Here is a 23166-nt window from a genome sequence, read left to right on the forward strand (position 1 = left end):
AACACAATATTTTATAACGTTATGCTGAAATATAGTGAGAAAAAGAGAGAAAAAAGAAAACAATCACTAAAAACCCTTTCCCATGGATTGCCATGGTCCAGGCATTTCTGAACCTCTGAAGCTTTGCTAAGAGCAAGTGAAGGGTTATGTACTCTGTTCAATTACATTGTTTGTTTAAAGCAAATGAGAGCGTGGTTAATCGCAGTTTATACCTGTTAAATTTCTCTTATGGAGGTTTCAGAGACTGGTAAAGAAACTGATGCCTCTTGTGAGCCAAAGCATGCTCTGGTTATAAAATAATTCTCCCAGTCTCCCTTGATCATAAGGTATTTTCCCATCAGTAGAAAATATTTAAGCAGTGTACACAGAAACACCCTATTCTCTATGCTGCCCCATTCTCCAATAACACAGAGAAGATCCTAAGGTTCGCCTCTTCTGACTTGAACACAGAGGAATAGTAAAGTAATAATTAGTCAAGCAAGAGCACCAAGTTCTTTCTAAGAGCAGCACTGTTTCAACACAATGCATTTTTATCATTTCAAATGGCTCATGATTTGTAGATTCTGTCAAGTGCATGTGCAGTGTGACAAATAATTTTACTCACCCAACATGCACATTTCCAGTTGAGGTCAAACAGGGCAATGCTCTGCCTTCTTGTCTCAGCTCTGACTATAAACAAGTGTCCTTTTCTTTTTTGTTTTTTGAGACAGTCTTACTCTTTCACCCAGGCTGGAGTCCACTGGTGGGATCTCAGCTCACTGCAACCTCTGCCTTCTGTGTTCAAATGATTCTCATGCCTCAGACTCCTGAGTAGCTGGGACTATAGGCATCTGCTACCATGCCCAGCTAAGTTTTGTATTTTTAGTAGAGATGGGGTTTCTCCATGTTGACCAGGCTGGTCTCAAACTCCTGACATGTGATCCGCCCTCCTGGGCCTCCCAAAATGCTGGGATTACAGGCATAAGCCACTGTGCCCGGCCACAAGTATCCTTTTCATGGTCTATTTAATACCATGCTGTTTGCATTTTGGGGTGCTTTTTCTTGGTGATTTCAGTATTTAAATTGACCCCCAAACATAGTGCAGAAGTGCTGTCTAGTGTTCCTAAGCAAAAGAATGCTGTGATGTGCCTTATGGAGAAAATATGTGGGTTGGATGAGTTTTGTTCAAGTCACGAGTTACAGTGCTGTTGGCCATGAGCGCAATGTTAATGAATCAATGTTACATATTAAATAAAATAGTGTCTTTCAACAGAAATACACATAAAACAAGGTTATATATTGATCAGTTGGTGAAAATGTGACCAGAGGCTCATAGAAACTTACTCCTATATTTCCCTTAGGAGCAATAGTTCAGTATTTGCTAATCTGGTGTTTGCAGAGACTTTATAGAACATAACTACCAACAATAATGAGAATTGACTGTATTTTTTAGTACTTTCATTTATGAAAAACAAGTTTGCAGACTGAATCATCTCCTTGTGCCCATCCATCTCAACTTTTTATTTTTTGTTAGTGTCTTTTGGCCTGCCCTCTTAAGAAATAAATTTCTGCCGGGCTCACACCTATAATCCAAGCACTTTGGAGGCCAAGGCGGGCGGATCACCTGAGGTCAGGAGTTCAAGACCAGCCCAGCCTGACCAACATAGTGAAACTCCATCTTTAAAAAAAGAAAAAGAAAGAAATTTCTACAAGTCATACCGAGAGAGAAGCAACTATGCAGAAAACTCATCATCAAGTGCTCCCTGAGCGCAGGTTACACGGGCAGCAAATGCAGCAAGCGCTACACGAGACAACTCAAGTTCCACCTCAGACACAGAGCTTGCAGAAAGCAGGCAAGATGAAATGTTTCCTCAGCATCTGCTTCACCTCCTTCCTACTGGCTCTTAAACATCTAAATACCTAATGTCATTTATTATTCTGAAACTGAGCAGCTTTATAAGGGTTCCACTCACGTTCAACCACTCTACTTACACTGTTTCATTCTTTTTTTTCTCCCTGCTCTGTTGCCCAGGCTGGAATGCAGTGGCACAAACATAGCTCACTGCAGCCTTGACCACGTGGGCTCAAGTGATCCTCCCACCTCAAACTCCCGAGTTGTTGAGACTACAGCCTCAAATCATCTTGCCTGGCAATTTTTTTTTTTTTTTAATAGTAGAAACGAAGTCTAGCCTGTGTTGCCCAGGCTGGTGTCAAACCCCTGAGTTCCAGTGGTCCTCCCACCTCAGTCTCCCAAAGTTCTGGGATTACAGGTGAGAGCCACTGCACCCCGAGAACTTTCATTCTTTGTCAATATGCACAAACACATTATAAAAGCCATCACTTTTTTATATTTTCTCATGGCAGTAACTCTTTTTATAACATTTTATTTTTAACAATATTTCCATCATTTTCAGCTGACAATTCAACATGAATACAAGACCTAAGTAAAAATTTTCAAATTATTTCCCAATAGCTTAATATCAAGATGTACAAAGAATAGCCCAAAGTAGCTAAGCTCACACATACACATTTATCCTCCACAAAATCTGATGGATGAAAACCCAATAGGCATACTCACTTTTTCTGTTAAAAGTGGGGCACTGTGAGCCAGTGTATCTCTCTCCTCATACTGATAAGACAAAAAAAAATCACTAGTCAAAAAGACTCAGTTTCCAAAGGAAGAACTATATTAATAACAAAAGCAAAACAAATACACCTCAACAAGGTCAGAAATTTGCAATTTCTACGGGTAAGAGAACTTGCTGCCTTGGAAAATATCTAAAAACATTCTGAAAGAAAAGCAAACATATAAAAAGTATAAAAAATGCCACAAATGATTATTACCTTTTTTAGATGGAGTTATATATTAAATAAAGTGTCTTTAAACAGAAACATATCTATCGCCCAGCCTAGAGTGCAGTGGTGTGATCTCAGCTCACTGCAACCTCTGCCTCTCAGGTTCAAGTGATTCTCCTGCGTCAGCCTCCTAAGTAGCTAGGATTACAGGCATACACCACCATACCTGGCTAATTTTTTTTTTTTTTTTTAGTAGAGATGGGGGTTTTTTTCATGTTGGCCAGGCTGGTCTTGAACTCCTGATCTCAGATGATTCATCCCCCTTGGCCTCCCAAACGGTTGGGATTACATGCAGGAGCTACCACGCCTGGCCTTAAGGTATTTGTTAAAGTTTTAAAGCCTTATTAATAGAGAATTCGAATTTGCATTAAATACTATGTAAAGTCACAATTGGCCGGGTGCGTTGGCTCACACCTGTAATCCCAGCACTTTGGGAGGGCAAAGCAGGTAGATCACTTGAGGTCAGGAGTTTGAGACCAGCATTGCCAACATGGAGAAACCTCATCTCTACTAAAAATACAAAAATTAGCCAGGAGTGATGGCAGGTGCCTGTAATCCCAGCTACTCGGGAGGCTGAGGCAGAAGAATTGTTTGAACCATGGAGGTGGAGGTTGCAGTGAGCTGAGATCATGCCACTGCACTGCAGCTTAGGTGACAGAGTGAGACTCCATCTCAAAAATAAAATAAAATAAAGCTATAATAAATATCTTAAATAATAACTATCACTGACAATCAGTGATTCAATGTGTTTTAGTTTTGCTTTACAATTTTTTATTTAGGTAAAATTCACTTAACATAAAATTAATCATAACCATGTTAAAGTGTACAATTCAGTGGTGTTTCATACATTCACAATGCTGAGTAACCATCTAGATCCAGACATTTTCTTTTTTTTTTTTTAAGATTGAGTCTTGCCCTGTCGCCTGGCCAGAGTGCAATGGCATGATCTCATGTCACTGCAACCTCCGCCTCCCAGGTTCAAGCAATTCTCATGCCTCAGCCTCCCAGGTAGCTGGGACTACAGGCGCACATCACCACACCCAGCTAATTTTTGTATTTTTAGTAGTGACAGGGTTTTACCATGTTGGCCAGGATGGTCTCGATCTCTTGACCTTGTGATCCACCCACCTCAGCCTCCCAAAGTGCTGGGATTATAGGCGTGAGCCACTGCACCTGGCCGATTCAAGATATTTTTATAACCCCAAAAGTAAATCTCATACCCATTAAGCAGCCACTCTGTCTCTCCCCAGGCCTTGAAAACCACCAGTTTACTCTGTATCTGTGGACTTGCCTATGCTGGACATTCCATAGGAATGGCATCATACAACATATGACTGTCATGTCTGGCATCTTTCATTGAGCATCATGCTTTCAAGGCTAGTCCATGTCACAGCATGTATCAGTACTTCATACAATAACATTCCATTGTATGGATAGACCACATTTTGTTTACCTAATCATCAGATGATGAACATCTGGTTTGTTTCTGCCTTTTGGTTATTACAAATTGTGCTGCTGCTGCTGCTGCTGCTGTGAACATTTGTGTAGAAGTATTTGTTTGAATGCTTCTTTTCAGTTCTTTCACATCTTACTCTGGAATTGCTGAGTCACATAGCTATTCCATGTTTAACTTGGAACGTTCTTTGTTTTGTTGTGTTTTGTTTTGTTGAGACAGAGTCTCACTCTGTTGACCAGGCTGGAGTGCAGTCACACCATCACAGCTCATTACAGCTTCAAACTCCTGAGCTCAAGCAGTCCTCCAGCCTCAGCCCCCTGAGCAGCTGGGACTACAGGCATGCATCACCATGCCCTGTTAATCTTTTTCTTTTTAATTTTTTGTAGAGATGAGGTCTCTACAAAATTGTGAAGGCTAGTCTTGAAATCCTGGCCTCAAGTGATCCTCTTGCCTTGGCCTCCCATGGTGCTGGGATTATAGTTATGAGCCATTGTGCCCAGCCTCGATGTTTTTTATTCTCATGATTTTGCCCCTGTGTCAATATACGTATCACTAATCTGTTTGCTAATACCTTTCTAAAACGAATAAAGTCCTAGGTTTAAAAAAAACAAACAAAAAAAACCTATATTTTAGAGCCGGTGTGGCGGCTCACCCCTGTAATCCCAGCTACTTACGAGGATGAAGTGGGAGGATCACTTGAGCCCAGGAATTCAAGACCAGCCTGGGTAACAAAGCAAGACCTCGTTTCCAAAAAAACCACAAAACGTACATTTCAGTCTTGTTAAATAAATTCAAATAAACATTTGCCTAATTTCTTCAATAAAATGAAATAAATAGAATTAAATTATTTGCTTCTGATTTAATATGCTAATTTCCAATGGGATTAAATAAATACTATAATTAAATAAAAACATTTTAATATATATTCATTGCTTCCTAAGTAGAGATGCTATCTTGTTACATTACTGAAACATTTGTACTTGAAGAATGAATACATACTTGTACCCACATTTAAAACAAATCAAAATATTTCTACTTACCCATGCATAATATATTGCCTGTGTTTTACTATTGCTCACCAATTCTTTATTGTTCGTTGGGTTAAAAGTAAGGTAGTTCTGAAATACAAAGTATGGAAATATATTAATGATAAATTCTGTTTCTGGTTAAGCTGAATATTAAAATTAAATAATTTTAATTAAAACAAATGAGTAGGAATATAAAACGAAAGATACGGCATTTGATAAAAATAGGAATAGCATTTAAATACTGGTGATTAAAATAAATAGTGTCAAATGTGTTTCTTTTCCAGTCTTATCTATTACAATTCATCATCTATAAATCGGAACAAGCTTTTATTTCCTTTTTTTTTTTTTGAGACAGAGTCTCGCTCTGTCGCCCAGGCTGGAGTGCAGTGGTGCAATCTCAGCTCACTGCAGCCTCTGCCTCCTGGGTTCAAGCAATTCTCTTGCCTCAGCCTCCTGAGTAGCTGGGACTACAGGCGTGTGCCACCATTCCTGGCTAATTTTTGTATTTTTAGTAGAGACGGGGTTTCATTATGTTGGCCAGGCTGGTCTCGAACCTGACCTCAACTGATCCACCCGCCTCGGCCTCCCATAGTGCTGGTATTACAGGTGTGGGCCACTGCACCTGGATGTAACAAGCTTTTCTGACAGTGGTCAATTTAAAATAATGATAACAATAAAATAAACTGGAACAAGCAAAAGTAAACCCATATTCACCAATAACCTTTATTCTGTGTCCTTTTAGATCAACAGTGCTGCATATACATTTCTAAACTTGACAGGGCCACACGGTATCTTGGAATGAATGCAAGATATTGAAAGGGATTCTAATTCCTGCCAAGATGGTGAATAGCATGGGCTGCTGGCTCCCTTCCCAAAACTCAACCCTGCAGAAACTATGGAAGTGAAGGAAACTTTAAATACAGAAACCAAACAATCACAGCAAGAACAACAAAGCAAGCTCTTCCTGGGGAGCCATGGGGCATGTGTTTGAAATGTGCAAGGGAGGTGGGTGGCTACAGTCTGCGGTGAAAGGCTACAGGGGGCAGCATTGAGGGACCAGCTGGAGAAAAGCTTTTGAAATTCCATTTCTGCCATTTCCACCCCGTCTCCACACCTATTCCTTACCTATCATTTTCCAAACATTTTATGAATGTTACATACCACAGGAGTGTAAACTACCAATGCCAGTGTTTGAGAATTAATACCAGAACAGCACAAAAGCCTGGTGGGTAGGGCAAGGAACTGGCAAAAGCAAGTGCATGAGGCAGACTTCAGGAAGCCTGAAAACCAGCCTCAAACCACCTCTGATTAGATTAAGCTGACCACTCTGCCAGGTGCCTTTAAGAAGCACAAGTCAGTCTTCTTTGGAGGAAGTCATCTCGAGCCTCAAATTTATTTCCACACTTTAAAAAACACAACATCGGCCGGGCATAGTGGCTCACGCCTGTAATCCAAGCACTTTGGAGGCCAAGGCAGGCGGATCACCTGAGGTTGGGAGTTCAAGACTAGCCTGACAAACATGGTGAAACCCCATCGTAAAAAAAAAACAAAAAACACAACATCAGGCATTTAGTAAAAAACAGCCAGGCATATTAAAGATATTCATCCAGGCCAGGTGCTGCGGTGCATGCCTGGAATCCTAGCACTTTGCAAGGCTGGGGCAGGAAGATCACTTTAGGCCAGAAGTTCAAGACCAGCCGAGGCAACAGAGCAAAACCTCATCTCAAAAAAAAAAAAAAAAAAAAAAAGACACATCCAAATGACTGAAAACCAAGGGGAAAAAGCAATTGGCAGAAAGAAGCCTGCAGGAAATCCAAGTATTGGGGTTAAGACATGATAATCACTAGATGAACATGCAGGAAAGTAGAGGACAAGACGGAGACTCACAGCAGATAACTCTACTTAAAAAAGGAATCAAATGGGGATTCTAGACCTGAAAAAATGATTTAAAATGCTCAATAGACAGTTTAACAAAAATTTAAACATAGCCAAAGAAAGAACTAGTCAGTAGGAAAGGAAGACACATTATAGTAGACAAATTATATAGTTTCTGCTTCCAGACTGAGGCAGAAACAGATGAAAGGATAGAAAATACAGAAAAGAAAAGAAAAGACCAGTTGGACAAGACCAAAAAAGGTCTAACTTACGTGTAATTGGAGCCCCAGAAGGAGAATAAAGAAAGAACGTGGCAGAAGAAATGTGTAAAGGGATAACGACTGAGAATTTTCCAAAACGGAGAAGAGATATAACATCCCAGGTTCAAGAAATTCTAAAGGATACGCTTTTTAAAAATTAACAACGTACTCATATACACACAGACACATCATTGAAAAACCGCTGAGGCTGGTGCAGCAGTGGCTCATGCCTATAATCCCAGCACCTTGGGAGACTGAGGTGGGAAGGTCACTTGAGCCCAGGAGTTTGAGACCAGCCTGGGCAACACAGCAAGACCCCATCTCTACAAAAAAAAAAGCCTGGTGTGGTGGTGCTATCTGGGAAGCTGAGGTAGGAGAATCACTTGAGCCTAAGAGGTTGAGGCTGCAATGAGCTGTGACTGTGCCGCTGCACTTCAGCCTAGGTGATTGATAGAGTGAGGCCCTGTCTCAAAAAAAAAAAAAAAAAAAAAAAAATCCTTGCTGAAAACCAAGGGAAAAGCTGTAAAAGCAGCTGGGGGCCAAGGAGAGAGATACACAACACTCAGAATAGGGATTGACAACTGACTTTTCTTTCTTTTCTTTTCTTTTTTTTTTTTAAGGGAGTCTCACCCTGTCACCCAGACTGGAGTACAATGGCGTGATCTCAGTTCACTGCAACCTCCACCTCCCAGGTTCAAGCGATTCTCCTGCCTTAGCCTCCCGAGTAGCTGGGATTACAAGTGTGTGCCACCACACCCGGCTAATTTTTTATATCTTTAGTAGAGACAGGGTTTCACCACGTTGGCCAGGCTGGCCTCGAACTTCTGACTTCAAGTGATCCACCCACCTTGGCCTCCCAAAGTGCTGGGATTACAGGCGTGAGCCACCACACCTGGCAACAGCTGACTTTTCAACAGAAATGGTAGAAACCGGAAGACAACAGAATCAAATCCTTGAAGATATGAAGTGCTAAAATACTACCACTCTAGATCTCTATACCAAAGGAAAATATCCTTCAAAAATAAACACTTGTCCATGAACATTCACAGCAGCTTTATTTTTAATAACCACAACCAGGAAACAACCCAACGTCCACTGACAGTGAATTCATAAACAAACTATGATGTACCTATTCAATGCAGTACTATTCAGCAATAAAAAAGAATATACTACTGACACATGCTACAACAAAACTGAGTGAAAAAAACCAAAGCTCTCTGCAAATGAAGTCCACTTACTACATAGCAAATTCTAGAAAATGCAAACTAATAAATAATAATCAGGATGGTATGTGTTGGGAGGTGGATGGAGGAATCAGATCACACCTTGGAGGCCATGTTATGGAATTTTAATTTTATTTGGAGGACAATGAGAAGTTATTGAAGGATTCTAAGTATGGGAGTGATATAATATTTTAATTATTTAAAAATAACACTCTTGACTGCTGCGGGAAGACTGTTAGAGGGTGAGGCGAGAGTGAAAGCAGAGAGACCAGCTGGCCAGATGGTGCAGGCAGGGGTGACTGTGGCCTGGACTAGGATCATGGCAACAGAGGTGGAGAGGAGAGGGAAGATTTCAGGATACATCTTGGAAGTAAACAGCCTTAGGAATAGATGCCAATACCCAAGAAGAAAGCAGAGCAAGAAGAAGAAGAGGGCTGGGTGTGGTGGCTCATGCCTATAATCCCAACACTTTAGGAGGCTGAGGCAGGTAGACGGCTTGAGCTTGGGAGTTGGAGGCCAGCTTGGCCAACATGGAAAAACCTGGTCTCTAAAAAATTTAAAAATTAACTGGGCATGATAGTGTGCACCTGTAGTCCCAGCTACTCAGGAGGCTGAGTTGAGAGGATTGCTTGAGCTCAGAAGGCAGAGGCTGCAGTGAGCTGAGATTGTGACACTGCACTCTAGCCTGGAAAACAGTGAGATCCTGTCTCTCAAAAAATTTTTTTTTTCCATTTTAATCATTTTAAATTTAGGTCACCATGTGTACTCAGCAAGGTTGCAAGGTACAAAATCAACATACAAAAATCAGCTGCCTTTCTATACATTAGCAGTGAACAATCTAAAAAGGAAATTAAGAAAACAAATCCATTTACAATAGCATTAAAAACCAAAAAATCCTTAGGAATAAATTTAACCAAGGAGGTGAAGACATGAACTCTGGAAATCACAAAACATTCCTGAAAGAAATTAAAGAAGATATAAATAAATGGCAAGGAATCCCATGCTCATGGATTGGAAGACAATTCTGTGAAGATGATGATACCACCCAAAGTGATCTAAGATTCAATGTACTCTCTATCAATACCCCAAAGGTGTTTTTTTGCAGCAATAAAGAAACCTGTCCTAAATAGCCACATGTGGTTGGTGGCTACTGTGTTGGCACAACTTTAAGGAGTAAGAAGATTTTTTCTGGGGCAAAAGGAATGTTACGGGGAAAGGAAAGAAGACAGACGTAAGGCTGCGTAACCATATGTGCCTGGCTGAGTCTAGTCCCTCAAACCCTCTATTTTGGTTTGATTCTGCAAGCCAGGTATGTACTTATCACAGTGCCTGGCACAGAACAGGTACTCGATAAATGTATGACAGATGAAGCATGCAAGGATGAATGAGACCAGTCACAACAGCAGACAGCAGTGGCCCAGGAAATTGGGAGACCTGATGGAAACCTTCTGGGTGTCCTTGGCAAGTCACCTTATGTAAGTTGGGAGCAATAATAATAACTTCCCTATATTCCTCAGAGTTAGTTTTACAAGGTTCGAAGCAGTTAACAGCACACTTCTAGAATAAGAAAGGCTGCCGGGTAGGTGACTTTAGACAAATTATTTAATAATTAATGGTAGTATTCCATAGGTATTAATCTTTTTGCTAGCATGTTTGCATGGATTATGTGAGATAAGGTAAGCAAAAAATTTAGCAGACTCTGGAACATAATAAATGCTTGAAAAATGTTAGCTATTATTTTCAAAGTAAAATGAAATCAGGAAATGAAAGGGCTTTAAAAGCTCTACTGTTGGGCATGGTGGCTCACGTCTATAATCCCAGCACTTTGGGAGGCTGAGGCAGGTGGATCATGAAGTCAGGAGTTCGAGACTAGCCTGGCCAACATGGTGAAACCCCGTCTCTACTAAAAATACAAAAATTAGCTGGGTATAGTGGCATGCTCCTATAATCTCAGCTACTCAGAAGGCAGAGGCAGGAGAATTGCTTGAACTGGGACCCAGGACGCGAAGGTTGCAGTGAGCCAAGATCACATCACTGCACTGCAGCCTGGGCTACAGAGTGAGACTCTATCTCAAAAAAAAAAAAAAAAAGCTCTACTGCACCATAACACAACTCAACTGAAACAAAAAGTAGGGTTTGGTCTGATATCAGTAGAATTTTGTTTTTGTTTTTTTGAGACAGAGTCTTGCTCTGTCACCCAGTCTGGAGTGCAGTGGTGCAATCTCGGCTCACTGCAGTCTCTGCCTCCCAGGTTGAAGCAATTCTTACCCCTCAGCCTTCCAAGTAGCTGGGACTATAGGCACGTACCACCACACTGAGGGAATTTTGTATTTTTAGTAGAGATGGGGTTTCACCATGTTGGCCAGGCTGGCCTCAAACTCCTGACCTCAAGTGATCCACCCACTACAGTCTCCCAAAGTTCTGGGATTACAGGTGTGAGCCACCACGCCCAGCCTGGCCTGGCATCAGTATAACTTTAGGTTGATGTTTACAGGCTCAAATTGAACTCACCTGAAAACCGTACTCTTTGGGGAGTTCGAGAGTACATGCTGGCGTTTCCACTGCCAAAGTCCACTTCCAGATGCACACCTTCTGAAGGGGACAGCAGAGAGAGGGGCATGAGAAGGTCTGTGAAGTCTGCTGAAGTAACTTTCACCTCTTGTGACCCCAAAACTTCAAGTAACTAAGGACAGAGGTACGGACTCTGTGCTATGGAGTCTGGTCTTTTGAGAGGGCCACAGACATCACACAGCCTGAACACAGCTGCCCACGTGGACACGCTGGAGGGATTGGCCAGCTCACTGAGGCTGATCCAAAGGGCCTTTACCTGGACTTCAGCATCTGAGATGGTTGCCAGATACTTGGCGTCGTGGGCCATGGCCATTGCCCTGATACCGTTCCCTTTGGGGCAGCTGTCAAATATCGTGTGCACAGGAATACTGCAAAATAGGACGGGGAGGGACGACACCTGCTGAGGTCTCCCTGGCTTCCCAGAGAGGCCCAGGGCAGGTCTGAGCTCAGCTCAAACCTCCCCAAAACATCACAAAATGTAGTCTATCCATAGAGTGGAATATTTTTGAGCCATAAAAGGGAATGAATTGGCTAGGAGTGGTGGTTCATGCCTGTAATCCCAGCACTTAGGGAGGCCAAGGTGGGCAGATCACAAGGTCAAGAGATCGAGACCATCCTGGCCAAGATAATGAAACCCCGTCTCTACTAAAAATACAAAAATTAGCTGGGCATGGTGGTGCGTGATTATAGACCCAGCTACTCGGGAGGCTGAGGCCGGAGAATCGTTTGAACCTGGGAGGCAGAGGTTGCAGTGAGCTGAGATCATGCCACTGCACTCCAGCTTGGGCGACAGAGCAAGACTCCATCTCAAAAAAAAAAAAAGGAAGGAAGCACTGACACTTGCTATGACATGGATGAGCCTCGAAAACATGATGCTGAGTGAAAGAAGCCAGGCACAAAAGCTGCATAGTGGATGATTTCACGCAGATGAAATGTCCAGAATAGGCAAACCCATAGAGACAGATAATGGGTGCAGGGTGTCCTTCTGGGGTGGTGAACATGTTTTGGAAGTGGACAGAGATGATGGTTGCATAACAGTGTAAATATACTAAATGTCACTGAACCGTACACTTTAAAATGGTGAGTTTTATGTTATGTGAATTTAACCCCAACAGCAATAGTCAGGCTTAACTCAGGGCAATGGCCCTGCTGTTTGCTCTCTTCACGAGCTCTAGTTTTGCATTCACTAGTTACCAGGGCACTAATTCTGTGCCAGGTTGTGCCTGGCAGGAAGGATGTAAATATGAAAAGATGACTAGAACAACATCCCAGCTCTCAGGGAATCAGGCACTCTCCTACATAGGTGGGAATGCAAAGAAGCACCACCTCTCTAGAAGCAGTTTGGCTGAATCTATCAAAATCTTCAGTGCATACACCCGACAGCCCAGTAACTCCATTCCTATGACTTTGTCCTAGAGAAATCATGGAAAAAGGAACAAAGGTCAACGAAAATTCGCAGTCATCGTGGTACTGCTCTAATAGCAAAAAATCAAGCAACACAAATGTCCCTTAATATACCAGACATGATTGATTGACTGATTGACTGATTGATTTCGAGGCAGAGTTTTGCTCTTGTTGCCCAGGCTGGAGAGCAATGGAGCGATCTCGGCTCACCACAACCTCTGCCTCCCGGGTTCAAGCAATTCTCCTGCCTCAGCCTCCTGAGTAGCTGGGATTACAGGCATGCACCACCGCACCTGGCTAATTTTGTATTTTCAGTAGAGACGGGGTTTCTCCATGTTGGTCAGGCTGGCCTCAAACTTCCAACCTCAGGTGATCCACCCGCCTCAGCCTCCCAAAGTGCTGGGATTACAGGCATGAGCCACCACTCCTGGCCCCATAGATGAATTATTTAAAAAGATATTATAGCATAACTATATCATAAAAAACTAGGCTGGATGTGATGTTGCATGCCAGTAATTCCAGCACTTTGGGAGGCTGAAGTGGGCAGACTGCTTGAGTTCAGAAATTTGAGATCAGCCGGGGCAACATGGCAAAACCCTGTTTCTACCAAAAATACAAAAATTAGCTGGGCGTGGTAGCACGTGCTACTTGGGAGGCTGAGGTGGGAGGATTGCTTGAGCCCAGAAGGTTAAGGCTACAGTGAGCCGAGATCATGCCACTGCACTCCAGTCTGGGTGACAGAGCAAGACCTTGTCTCAAAAAAAATGAAAATAAAAATAAGGCCGGCGTGGTGGCTCATGCCTGTAATCCTAGCACTTTGGGAAGCCAAGGCAGTGGATCACCTGAGGTCAGGAGTTCGAGACCAGCCTGGCCAACATGGTGAAATCCCGTCTCTACTGAAAATACAAAAAATTGGCTGGATGTGGTGGCAGGCACCTGTAATCCCAGCTACTTGGGAAGCTGAGGTAGGAATATCACTTGAACCTGGGAGGCAGAGGTTGCAGTGAGCCAAGATTGCGCTGTTGCACTCTAGTCTGGGCAACAAGAGCAAAACTCCATCTCTAAATAAATAAATAAAAGAAATAAAAATAAAAATTTTGCTGCCTTCAAAAAGAATGAGGTACATCGGGAAAATGACTCAAATTTGTGAAAAAAGCAAATTGCAAAACAATAGCATCATCCTAATTGTGTGTGTGTGTGTGTGTGTGTCTGTCTGTCTGTGTGTGTGTGAAATAAGTTCTGGAGGAATAGAGTCCACACTGTAAGCAATGGTTCCTCTGGAGATGGGGTTTGGGTGAGGAGGAACTGTTATTTTTTGCTCTTACACTTCCGTACTGTGTTACTGACAAGACCTTAGAGCTGTATAATTCTGACAAAGCCTTGAAATACACAGACTTAGATGAAATGTAAGTATCTAAGGGAGCCAAAGCGTGCAGAAGCAGTGGAAGCAAAGATGGACGTTGTAATGTTTGGGTCGGGGGAGGTCCACTGACTCCCACTAAAATGAAAAGTGGATGGTAGCAAGACTTAAACCAGGAACTTGGGCTGAGTGGTTCTCTTTTTTTTTTTTTTTTTTTTTTTTTTTTTGGGTTATGGAGTCACAGTCACAGTAAAGATAAACAGGCCTCAGTATCTCTCTGTATGTCACACCAGGATCCGAACTGCCTAGCATCCAGTCTGTGTCCCAGCTGAGGACTTCTTGGTTCTCTGTCACTTGAGAAACTTCATCCCACTGAGAAGTGGCCCCAACAATTCACCTGGGAAGGCAATCCCAAAATATTGAAAGTAACACAGTGAAGTCCTTAGTGAGAAAATGTATCGTATCCCTGGAGATACTTGGAATTGAATATAGAGAAGATAAAGTCAGTCAGACCTGCATTATTAACATTTGTGATAAGAGAATTTGTTCATTTTTTAGGAATTTGTAATGTTTAAGTGAATTTGACATACCAGCATTGCTAACAGATTAGATTTGTGATGTTAATTTAAAATATACAGTTTATTTAGACTTGTGATTTTAAATTGAAATCATATTAGGTTTATAAACAATATTAGAACACTTAAGAGAACTTAAGACTTACCATATTTATGTCTAATTTACTAGATTTGCAGTAATTACTTAAGTACCATGAAGGATTTGTTTGTTAATCAGACTGCCAAAAAACTTAATGAAACTGAATATCTTAAATTTCAAAATGCAGTTTAAAATGTTTAAAAGGAGTTAATAACAAAATTTGTAAGTGGGGCCAAACATTAATGAAACCCTCCTTAAAGGTGATTGCAAAAATATGCTGGATTTATAAATAGAATAAGATTTTTAAGTTGAGCGAAAAACTGGAGGAAGAACTACGGTTTTTAATTTATGACTAATAAAATGAATATGAATTCTAAAACCAAAACAGCCTCTGAATAATCTTTTCTGAGTCCCAAAGTAATCACTTGGGATATCATAAAATGCATATTAACATAGCATTTGCATTATTAATCACAGATATGCTTTACTGTGTAATTTTTATTAAAAAAAATCACTGCCCTCACGTTGCTTTGTGTCTAATAGAGAGACAGTTTCACAAATAAGAAAAATACAGCGGACCAACATCATAAAGGGGCAGCTCTGTCTGGTGAAAGTGTCAGTCAGCAAAGGCTTCAGAGACAAGACACAACTGAAGGACTCCCACCCTCCAGCTGGCTGACTGAAGATTTCCTACTGCATGAGATAACAGCTTTCCCTGTGGCTAAGTTGGATGTGCCATTACTTGCAGCTGAGACCATGTAGCAACTGCAGATGGCTACGCATGCAGGCAGCAGGCATTTGACTTTCTGGGGGAAGCGTCTGCACAGCCCTAATGCAGGGTGCATGTTCCCTGTAGCATAAGCTGATTTGACAACAGGCAGTCTCTAAAGGGTTTTAATCAGGGTGGCAACCCAATCAGATTTATGTTTGGGAAAAGATCGCACTAACAATGTTGTGGAGAAAAATGACATGAAGCTATCCATATATATGTGTTTAAAACAACAGCAAATGTTTTAGAAGGAAATATACCAAATTGATTACCTCTAAAAAGAAAACTAGGATTGGAGATGGTAGCCAGTGCTTTCCATGAAAATGTATTGGTTTTCATTTAAAAAAAAATTTTTTTTGAGATGAAATCTTGCTCTGTCGCCCAAGCTGGAGTGCAATGGCGTGATCTCGGCTCACTGCAACCTCTGCCTCCTGGGCTCAAGCAATTCTCCTGTCGCAGTCTCCCAAGTAGCTGGGATTACAGACATGCGCCACCACACCTGACTAACTTTTTTGTATTTTTGTAGAGACTGGGTTTTACCATGTTGGCTGAAACTCCTGATCTAAAGTGATCCACCAACCTCAGCCTCCCAAAGTGCTGGGATTATAGGCATGAGCCACTGCACCTGGCCTGGTTTTCATTAAATTTAACAGTTTTCTATTAAAATGTACTAAAATCATTTTTTTAATATAAATTAAACAGATGAGCCAGCTGTGGTGCCTCATGCCTATAACCCCAGCACTTTGGGAGGCCAAGTTGGGTGGATCACTTGGGCCCAGGAATTCGAGACCAACCTGAGTAACATGGTAAAACCCCATCTCTAAAAAAAAAATACAAAAAAATCAGCTGGATATGGTGGTGTGTACCTGTGGTCTCAGCTACTTGGGAGGCTGAGATGGGAGAATCATCTGAGCCCAAGAGGTAGAAGGTGCAGTGAGTCGAGATTGTGCCACTGCACTTCAACCTGGGCAACCGAGTAAGACCCTATTTCAATAATAATAACAACAACAACAATAACAGATGAGGCTGGGCACAATGGCTCACACTTGTAATTCCAGAACTTTGGGAGGCGAAGACAGAAGGATCACTTGTGCCTAGGAGTTCGATACCAGTTCAGGCAATATAGCAGGACCCTGTCTCTACAAAAAAAAAAAAAAAATTCGCCAGGCTTAGTGGCATGTAGGTCCCACCTACTCAGGAGGTGGAGGCGAGAGGATCACTTGAGCCCAGAGGTGAAGTTTGCAGTGAGCCGTGATCACACCACTGCACTCCAGCCTGGGTGATAGAGTGAGACCTTGTCTCAAAAAACAAAAACAAAAAACCAGATGAAAGACCATACGTTGTCTGGTCTATGCATACAACGTAACGTGATTCCACCACAGAAACAACACGTGCCACACCACAGATGAACCTTCAAGCACGAGGCTAAGTGAAAGGCAGCAGACACAAAGGCCATCTATTGTAGGGATGTGAAATCGGAGAAGCCACAGGAAATGAAGTGTCAGATGCCACAGAGAAGTCAAGTCAGATGAGGATCGGGGTTGGGCAGTGTGATCCCCTGGAGGTCACTGGTCACATGTGGGAGAGCAGTTCCTGTGTCCCCCACTCTAGAACATTCAACATAACTTCTTCCTAACCTCCTCATGCATCTGGACTCACTCGTTGAACTCTCCCCTCTCCCCACCCACGCACCCAACCAAACAGGCCCAAACAATCTGGTCAGTGAATCTGAGTGCTCTCTGCCTCTAGGCCAGGAGTTAAGAAAGAAAATCCACCTAGGATCCTCTATCATGGGCCGGGTACTGTGCTCTAGCGAGCCTCACAACATCCTGTGCACTGGGTCTAATGGGTAAGTAATGGTCCCTCCAAATGCAGGTCCACCCAGAACCTCAGAATATGACCTTATTTGGACACAGGGCCTTTGTGGACGTAGTTAGTTAAGATGAGGTTATACTGGACTAGGGTGGGTCCCAAATCCAATGTCCAGTGTCCTCAAGAAGACACGATGGGTGCATGGTGGAAATGCCATGGGAAGATAGAGGCAGAGACTGGGGGTATGAGTCCACAAGCCAAGGACACCAAGGGTCATCCGCAGCCACCAGAAGCGAGGGGAGAGGCCTGGGACAGATTCTCCCTCACAGCCCCAAGAAGCAGCCAACTCTGCTGACACCTTGGTTTCAGACTTCTGGCCTCCAGAACTGCAAGAGAGTAAATTCCTCTTATTTTAAGCCACGTCATTCGAGGTAATTTGTTACAGTAGCCCAAGGAAAGTAAAAAACAGCAGGTGTCATTATTATTTTTTCACAAATGGGAAAGTCACTTTCTTCTCTGGGCCTCCAAGTCACACAGCAGACCATGGCCAAGCGGGCACGGAAGCCCAGGAGGATGGCAGAGCCCACACTCACGCCTTCCTCTTGCCACCTGCTCTTTCATGTCACCCTGAAGTCCCCAGGGCCCCTTCCCCTCTCCCCTTCCAATTCTCCTACCCAGGCAAGCCACCACCAGCCACATTCCCTGTTCTTATTCCCACCCGGCCAGCACGGCCGGACAAGCATCACCACGTTCCTCCCACCCACCCACCTGCTGCAGGCTCACACTTTCTGTCCCCACCAGGCCTGCCCTGAACCCTACAGTTCCTTCCCTTCATTTGGTGGGCCCCTACTGCATTCCTATCGATTACACCACGCCGCAACCCCACAGTCCAAACTTCCAGCCCCAATCCCAATGTCCTCGACAGATAAGCCGGCCTTCTGCTTGAGAGCTGTCACATAATTGGCATGCTCAGCCCCACAGTGTCCCCCAACTGCCTAGGCATCTTCTTGCCCAGCACTACACAAACTATCTGTGGTGAAAGACATTTTTATTCCATTGTGGGCCAATACATTTTTTTTTTCTTGAGACAGGGTTTCGCTCTGTCACCCTGGCAGAAGTGCAACAGCACAATAATGGCTCACTGCAGCCTCCAACACTCAAGCTCAAGCCATCCTCCCGCCTCAGCCTCCCAAGTAGCTGGGATGACAGGCACACACCACCACACATGGCTAAATTTTTACTTTTTGTAGAGACAGAATCTCACTATGTTGCCCAGGCTGCTCTCAGACTCCTGGCCTCAAGTGATCCTCCTGCCTCAGCCTCCCAAAGTGCTGGGAGGTTCCCAAAGTGCAGGAGCCACTGCACCTAGCCCAGATCAAATACTTTTACAAAATAAAAATATCATAGCAAGAACAAATTGCTGTAAAAGTTCCAAAGGCCCCCTCTCATTTTCTGTACTTTCGGTTCAACATAGCCCAGGACCGGCTGACTGATCAGCTCCGCCTGCAGGCCACACTTTGAGCAGCACTGCTCCAGTCCATGGAAATTCCACCATTCCTTGTCTGATGCACTAACAGAAAAGAGACCAGAAAAGATGAATTTTATGAGTTAGGAAGAAAGGCAATAAAGGATGACGACCTTGATACCAGAGAAACCCTCCATCCAGTCTGCCTCCAGCCAGGGAAGGAGGAGAGTGAGTTACAGAAGCAGATACAAGGAGGGTAAGAACCTCGGCCTTCCAGACCTGGCTCCAGTGCCAGAAAGCCTGTGGCTGTCCACCTCCCCTCACCACCTAGCCTGGTTTCTATGACACTCAATCAAAGCAAGCATGCCTTATTACCCCAGGTTAAGAAGGCCACTGTAACTCTTTTCTTAGACACCAGAGTGTGTCCAAAGGCTTGTAGGCTAACTTGAGAAAAACATCAGACACAGTCCAATAGATGGACACCCTACCAAATCCCTGACCTGTACTCCTCAAAACTGTCAAAGTCATCAAAAACAAAGAAAGTCTGAGAAACTGCCAGAGCCAAGAAGAGCCTAAGGAGACATCACAGCAAAATCAAATGTGGCCTCATGGATGTTTGTTAATAATAATGTGTCAATATTGGTTCATGAATTATAGCAAATTGATCCTACTAATGTTAAGATTAATTAATGTGGGAACCTGGGTGTGGGGTATATGAGAATCTTGAGTACTATCTTCCCAATTCTTCTGTAAATCTAAAACTGTTCTAAAAATAAGTCTGTTAATAAAAAAAGAGAGAGAGAGACTGGGTGCGGTGGCTCACACTCGTAATCCAAGCACTTTGGGAGGCTGAGGCAGAAGGATGGCTTGAGCCCAGGAGTTCAAGGCTAGCCTGGGAAACAATGCTAGACCCCATCTCTACAAAACTATAATAAAATAAATTATTTAAAAAGAGGCGAGATGAGGTGGCTTATGCTTGCAATCCTAGTGCTTTGAGAGGCCAAGACGGGAGGATCTCTTGAGGCCAGGAGTTCAAGACCCGCCAAGGCAACATAGCAAGACCTCATTTCTACAAAAAAAACAGTCAGCCAGGTGTGGTTGCATGCGCCTGTGGTCCCAGCGACTCAAGAGGCCAAGGCAGGAGACTCGCTTGATCCTGGGAATTCCTGGCGGCAGTGAGCTATGATTGTGCCACTGCACTCCAGCACAGGCAGTGGAGTGAGACCCCAAGTGTACGATAAAAGAAAAGAGGCGGCCGGGCGCAGTGGCTCACGCCTGTAGTTCCAGCACTTTGGGAGGCCGAGGCAGGCAGATCACGAGGTCAGGAGATCGAGACCATCCTGGTAACACTGTGAAACCCCGCCTCTACTAAAAATACAAAAAATTAGCCAGGTGTTGTGGCAGGCGCCTATAGTTCCAGCTACTTGGGAGGCTGAGGCAAGAGAATCACTTGGACCTGGGAGGTGGAGGTCACGGTGAGCTGAGATTGCGCCACTGCACTCCAGCCTGGGCGACGGAGTGAGACTTTTTCTCCAAAAAAAAAAAAGAAAGAAAAGAGGCAATGGTAGGTTGTTAGAATTAGAGAGGGACTGCAGAGAAACAGCAGCTTTGGAAAGCCTCCCAGCATTACCATACCTAAAACCACGGTAGGCAAGCAGATCGAACGTATTCAACAAGAAACGTATGGAACGGGGACAGGGATCGACAGGAACGCTTGGTAGTGAACATTAAGAACTGCCCAGAAGAGGCAGCCTGCCCAGCCACTAGAAAATCTGTCCTTGTACAAGTAATGTTTCTCACTGTAAATGACAGATTTGCCATCTGGGTTATGCTTTGAGCTTGTGTGAGTTGGGTTAGTGCAAGTCAGCATAAGGCCGGTCTACTGCAGAACACTAACAAATCCTATTTCTAGGCATTGGCATTACTCATTCTTTTTTTTTTTTTTTTGAGACGGAGTTTCGCTCTTGTTACCCAGGCTGGAGTGCAATGGCGTGATCTCGGCTCACCGCAACCTCCGCCTCCTGGGTTCAGGCAATCCTCCTGCCTCAGCCTCCTGAGTAGCTGGGATTACAGGCACGCGCCACCATGCCCAGCTAATTTTTTGTATTAGTAGAGATGGGGTTTCACCATGTTGACCAGGATGGTCTCGATCTCTTGACCTCGTGATCCACCCACCTCGGCCTCCCAAAGTGCTGGGATTACAGGCTTGAGCCACCGGGCATTACTCATTCTTTGCTTAGTCACAGTGGCAGACACTCTACAGAAATTGGGGAAAAAAGAAGTGACTACACAAAGCCTACCCTGTGAAGGAGTCCCATATAATGACCAGGCAGTCTGGCCCTTTGTCTGCTGTGGCAATCCACCGCCTGTCTTCACTGATGCAGATGCAGGAGATAATATTGGCGTGGCCCTATGGAAATGGAGAGAAAACGCTTTGAAATATCCAAGATGTGGCCCAGCCTCAGCCACCATCAGCGAAGACTGGGGCCCCACAGACAGATTTGAGCTCCTTTCAACGCTCATCTGGCTGGAAATTCTGTTCCCACTGGCCTTCCCGGGAGTTTCTCCACCTCCTAGTGGGTGATTTTCAAACTTTCTCTCCCTCCAAACACCTGAAAGATAAGCTTCCCACGTGAACAGCGGCTCCTCAAGGTCAAGGCATGTAGCAACCCCCAACTCAAGTGGAGGATAAACATCTGGGCCCTCGCCTGCCCCCAGCCACTCTGAGTCACGCTGCCAGCCTCTTCTCTCTAGAGCACTGCCCACTTCAGGGCTCTGAGCAGCTCTGGAGCAAAAAAGTTCCTCACTGGTCTCTATACTTCCACTCTTTTTGTTTGAGACAGGGTCTCACTCTGTCACCCAGATTGGAGTTTACTGACACAATCTTGGCTCACTGCAGCTTTGACCTCCTGGGTTCAAGCAATCCTCCAACCTCAGCCTCCCAAATAGCTGGGACTACAGGCACATGCCACCATCCTCAGCTAATTTTTAAAATTTTTGTAGAGACAAGGGTCTTGCTATGTTGCCCAGGCTGGCCTCAAACTCCTAGACTCAAGCAACTCACCCACCTTGGCCTCCTCTGCCCTGGCCTGTGCTGAAATTACAGGCATGAGCCACCATACTTGGCCTCTGCTTCCACTCTTAACTTCTTACAATCCTTTCGTGCACACAAGAGAGGAATCTTCTGGAAACACAAATGGCAGCGCCCCCTGCTGGGAGACGGCCCCTCTTCCCTCCTTCTTCTCTTGCCCTCATTGTGCGCCAGCCACACCAGCCTTCCTTCCCGGCCCCACACACAAGGCCTGAACACTTGTTGCTCTCTCTGTTTGGAATGTTCTTCCCCAGACTGTCTTTGGCTGGCTCATTCTCATCCTCCAAGTCTCAGCAGAAACAGCACCTCTTCAATCCCTGCCCACCCAATCTAATATTAAGTCTTCTCTTACCCTCATTTTTCTCTGAGTGTTTTCACATCTCCTTTCAAGCACTGGTTACAATTTGTAATCATTTATGTGTTCACTTATTGAATGTCTCTCTCCATACTAGACTGGAAGCTCCATGAGAGCAGGGAATACATCCATTTTGTTCATTACTACAGACCTATACTCTGAAACACAGCGGCTATGATAACCATTTGTGGAACAAATAATGGATGGTTAAGGCCACTCCCAGCCCTCTGGCCCTAGGGAGGCTGGACTCCTGCTTCCCTCCACCCCAGCACTGAGCATCCTGCTCACCCTGACTATCCAAGCCCACCCACAGCAGTCTCTCCCTTCTCTATCTGCCATCACCACTGTGCTCACTGCCATGCATTCAATGAAGCTCCAAGGGGAGCTGCCTGCTGATTTCTGCCTGCGTATTTCTGGACTTCTAGAGAGTGAATTCCTGAAGTTGCACCCAGATGTCTTGAGTCCCCAGCATAACACTGAGTGTGGACTGGGCCCTTGGTAAATATTTCGTGGTGATTTTAATCTAGGCATTACTAAGGACGCTCCTGTAGCAACACTGAAAGGGTGACATGGAACCATTTGCCAGGTCAACAAGTGGAAAGTCAGACACGAAGGAATAGGATGCTTGGAAAGGTAAATGATAAAAATGAAACAGGGCCAGGCGCGGTGGCTCACGCCTGTAACCCCAGCATTTTGGGAGGCCGAGGCAGCAGATCACCTGAGGTCAGAGTTCGAGATCAGCCTGGCTAACATGGAGAAACCCCGTCTCTACTAAAAATACAAAAAATTAGCCAGACGTTGTGGCGGTCGCCTGTAGTCCCAGTTACACGGGAGGCTGAAGCAAGAGAATTGCTTAAACCCAGGAGCCAGAGATTGCAGTGAGCCGAGATTGTGCCACTGCACTCCTGGGCAACAGAGCAGGACCCTGTCTCACAAAAAAAAAAAAGAAAAAGAAAAGAAAAAGGAAAATGAAATAGGTCCCAAATTTCAGGAATGAAGGAAGCTGAG

At 44.1% G+C, this 23166-nt stretch overlaps 1 protein-coding gene across 14 annotated transcripts in view; it reads right to left on the minus strand.

Annotated features, from left to right (window-relative positions):
- Window positions 1-23166, minus strand: part of CFAP251 (cilia and flagella associated protein 251) — a 98673-nt gene that overhangs the window by 60616 nt on the left and 14891 nt on the right. For all 14 annotated transcript variants that reach the window (XR_010343795.1, XR_010343796.1, XR_010343797.1 and 11 more), the window contains 5 exons: window positions 21013-21122; window positions 11505-11616; window positions 11189-11269; window positions 5332-5409; window positions 2558-2608 (listed from right to left, as the gene is read on the minus strand). Coding sequence is in view for 11 of the 14 variants with exons in the window: in XM_064379664.1 (XP_064235734.1) it covers window positions 2558-2608; window positions 5332-5409; window positions 11189-11269; window positions 11505-11616; window positions 21013-21122 (432 nt within the window). In the remaining 3 variants the exon portion in view is untranslated. The remainder of the gene's footprint in view (window positions 1-2557; window positions 2609-5331; window positions 5410-11188; window positions 11270-11504; window positions 11617-21012; window positions 21123-23166) is intronic.

This window comes from Aotus nancymaae, unplaced genomic scaffold (assembly GCF_030222135.1).
Source record: "Aotus nancymaae isolate 86718 unplaced genomic scaffold, 86718_ANA_hifiasm-v0.15.2.pri h1tg000021l, whole genome shotgun sequence".
NCBI classification, from domain to species: Eukaryota; Metazoa; Chordata; class Mammalia; order Primates; family Aotidae; genus Aotus; species Aotus nancymaae.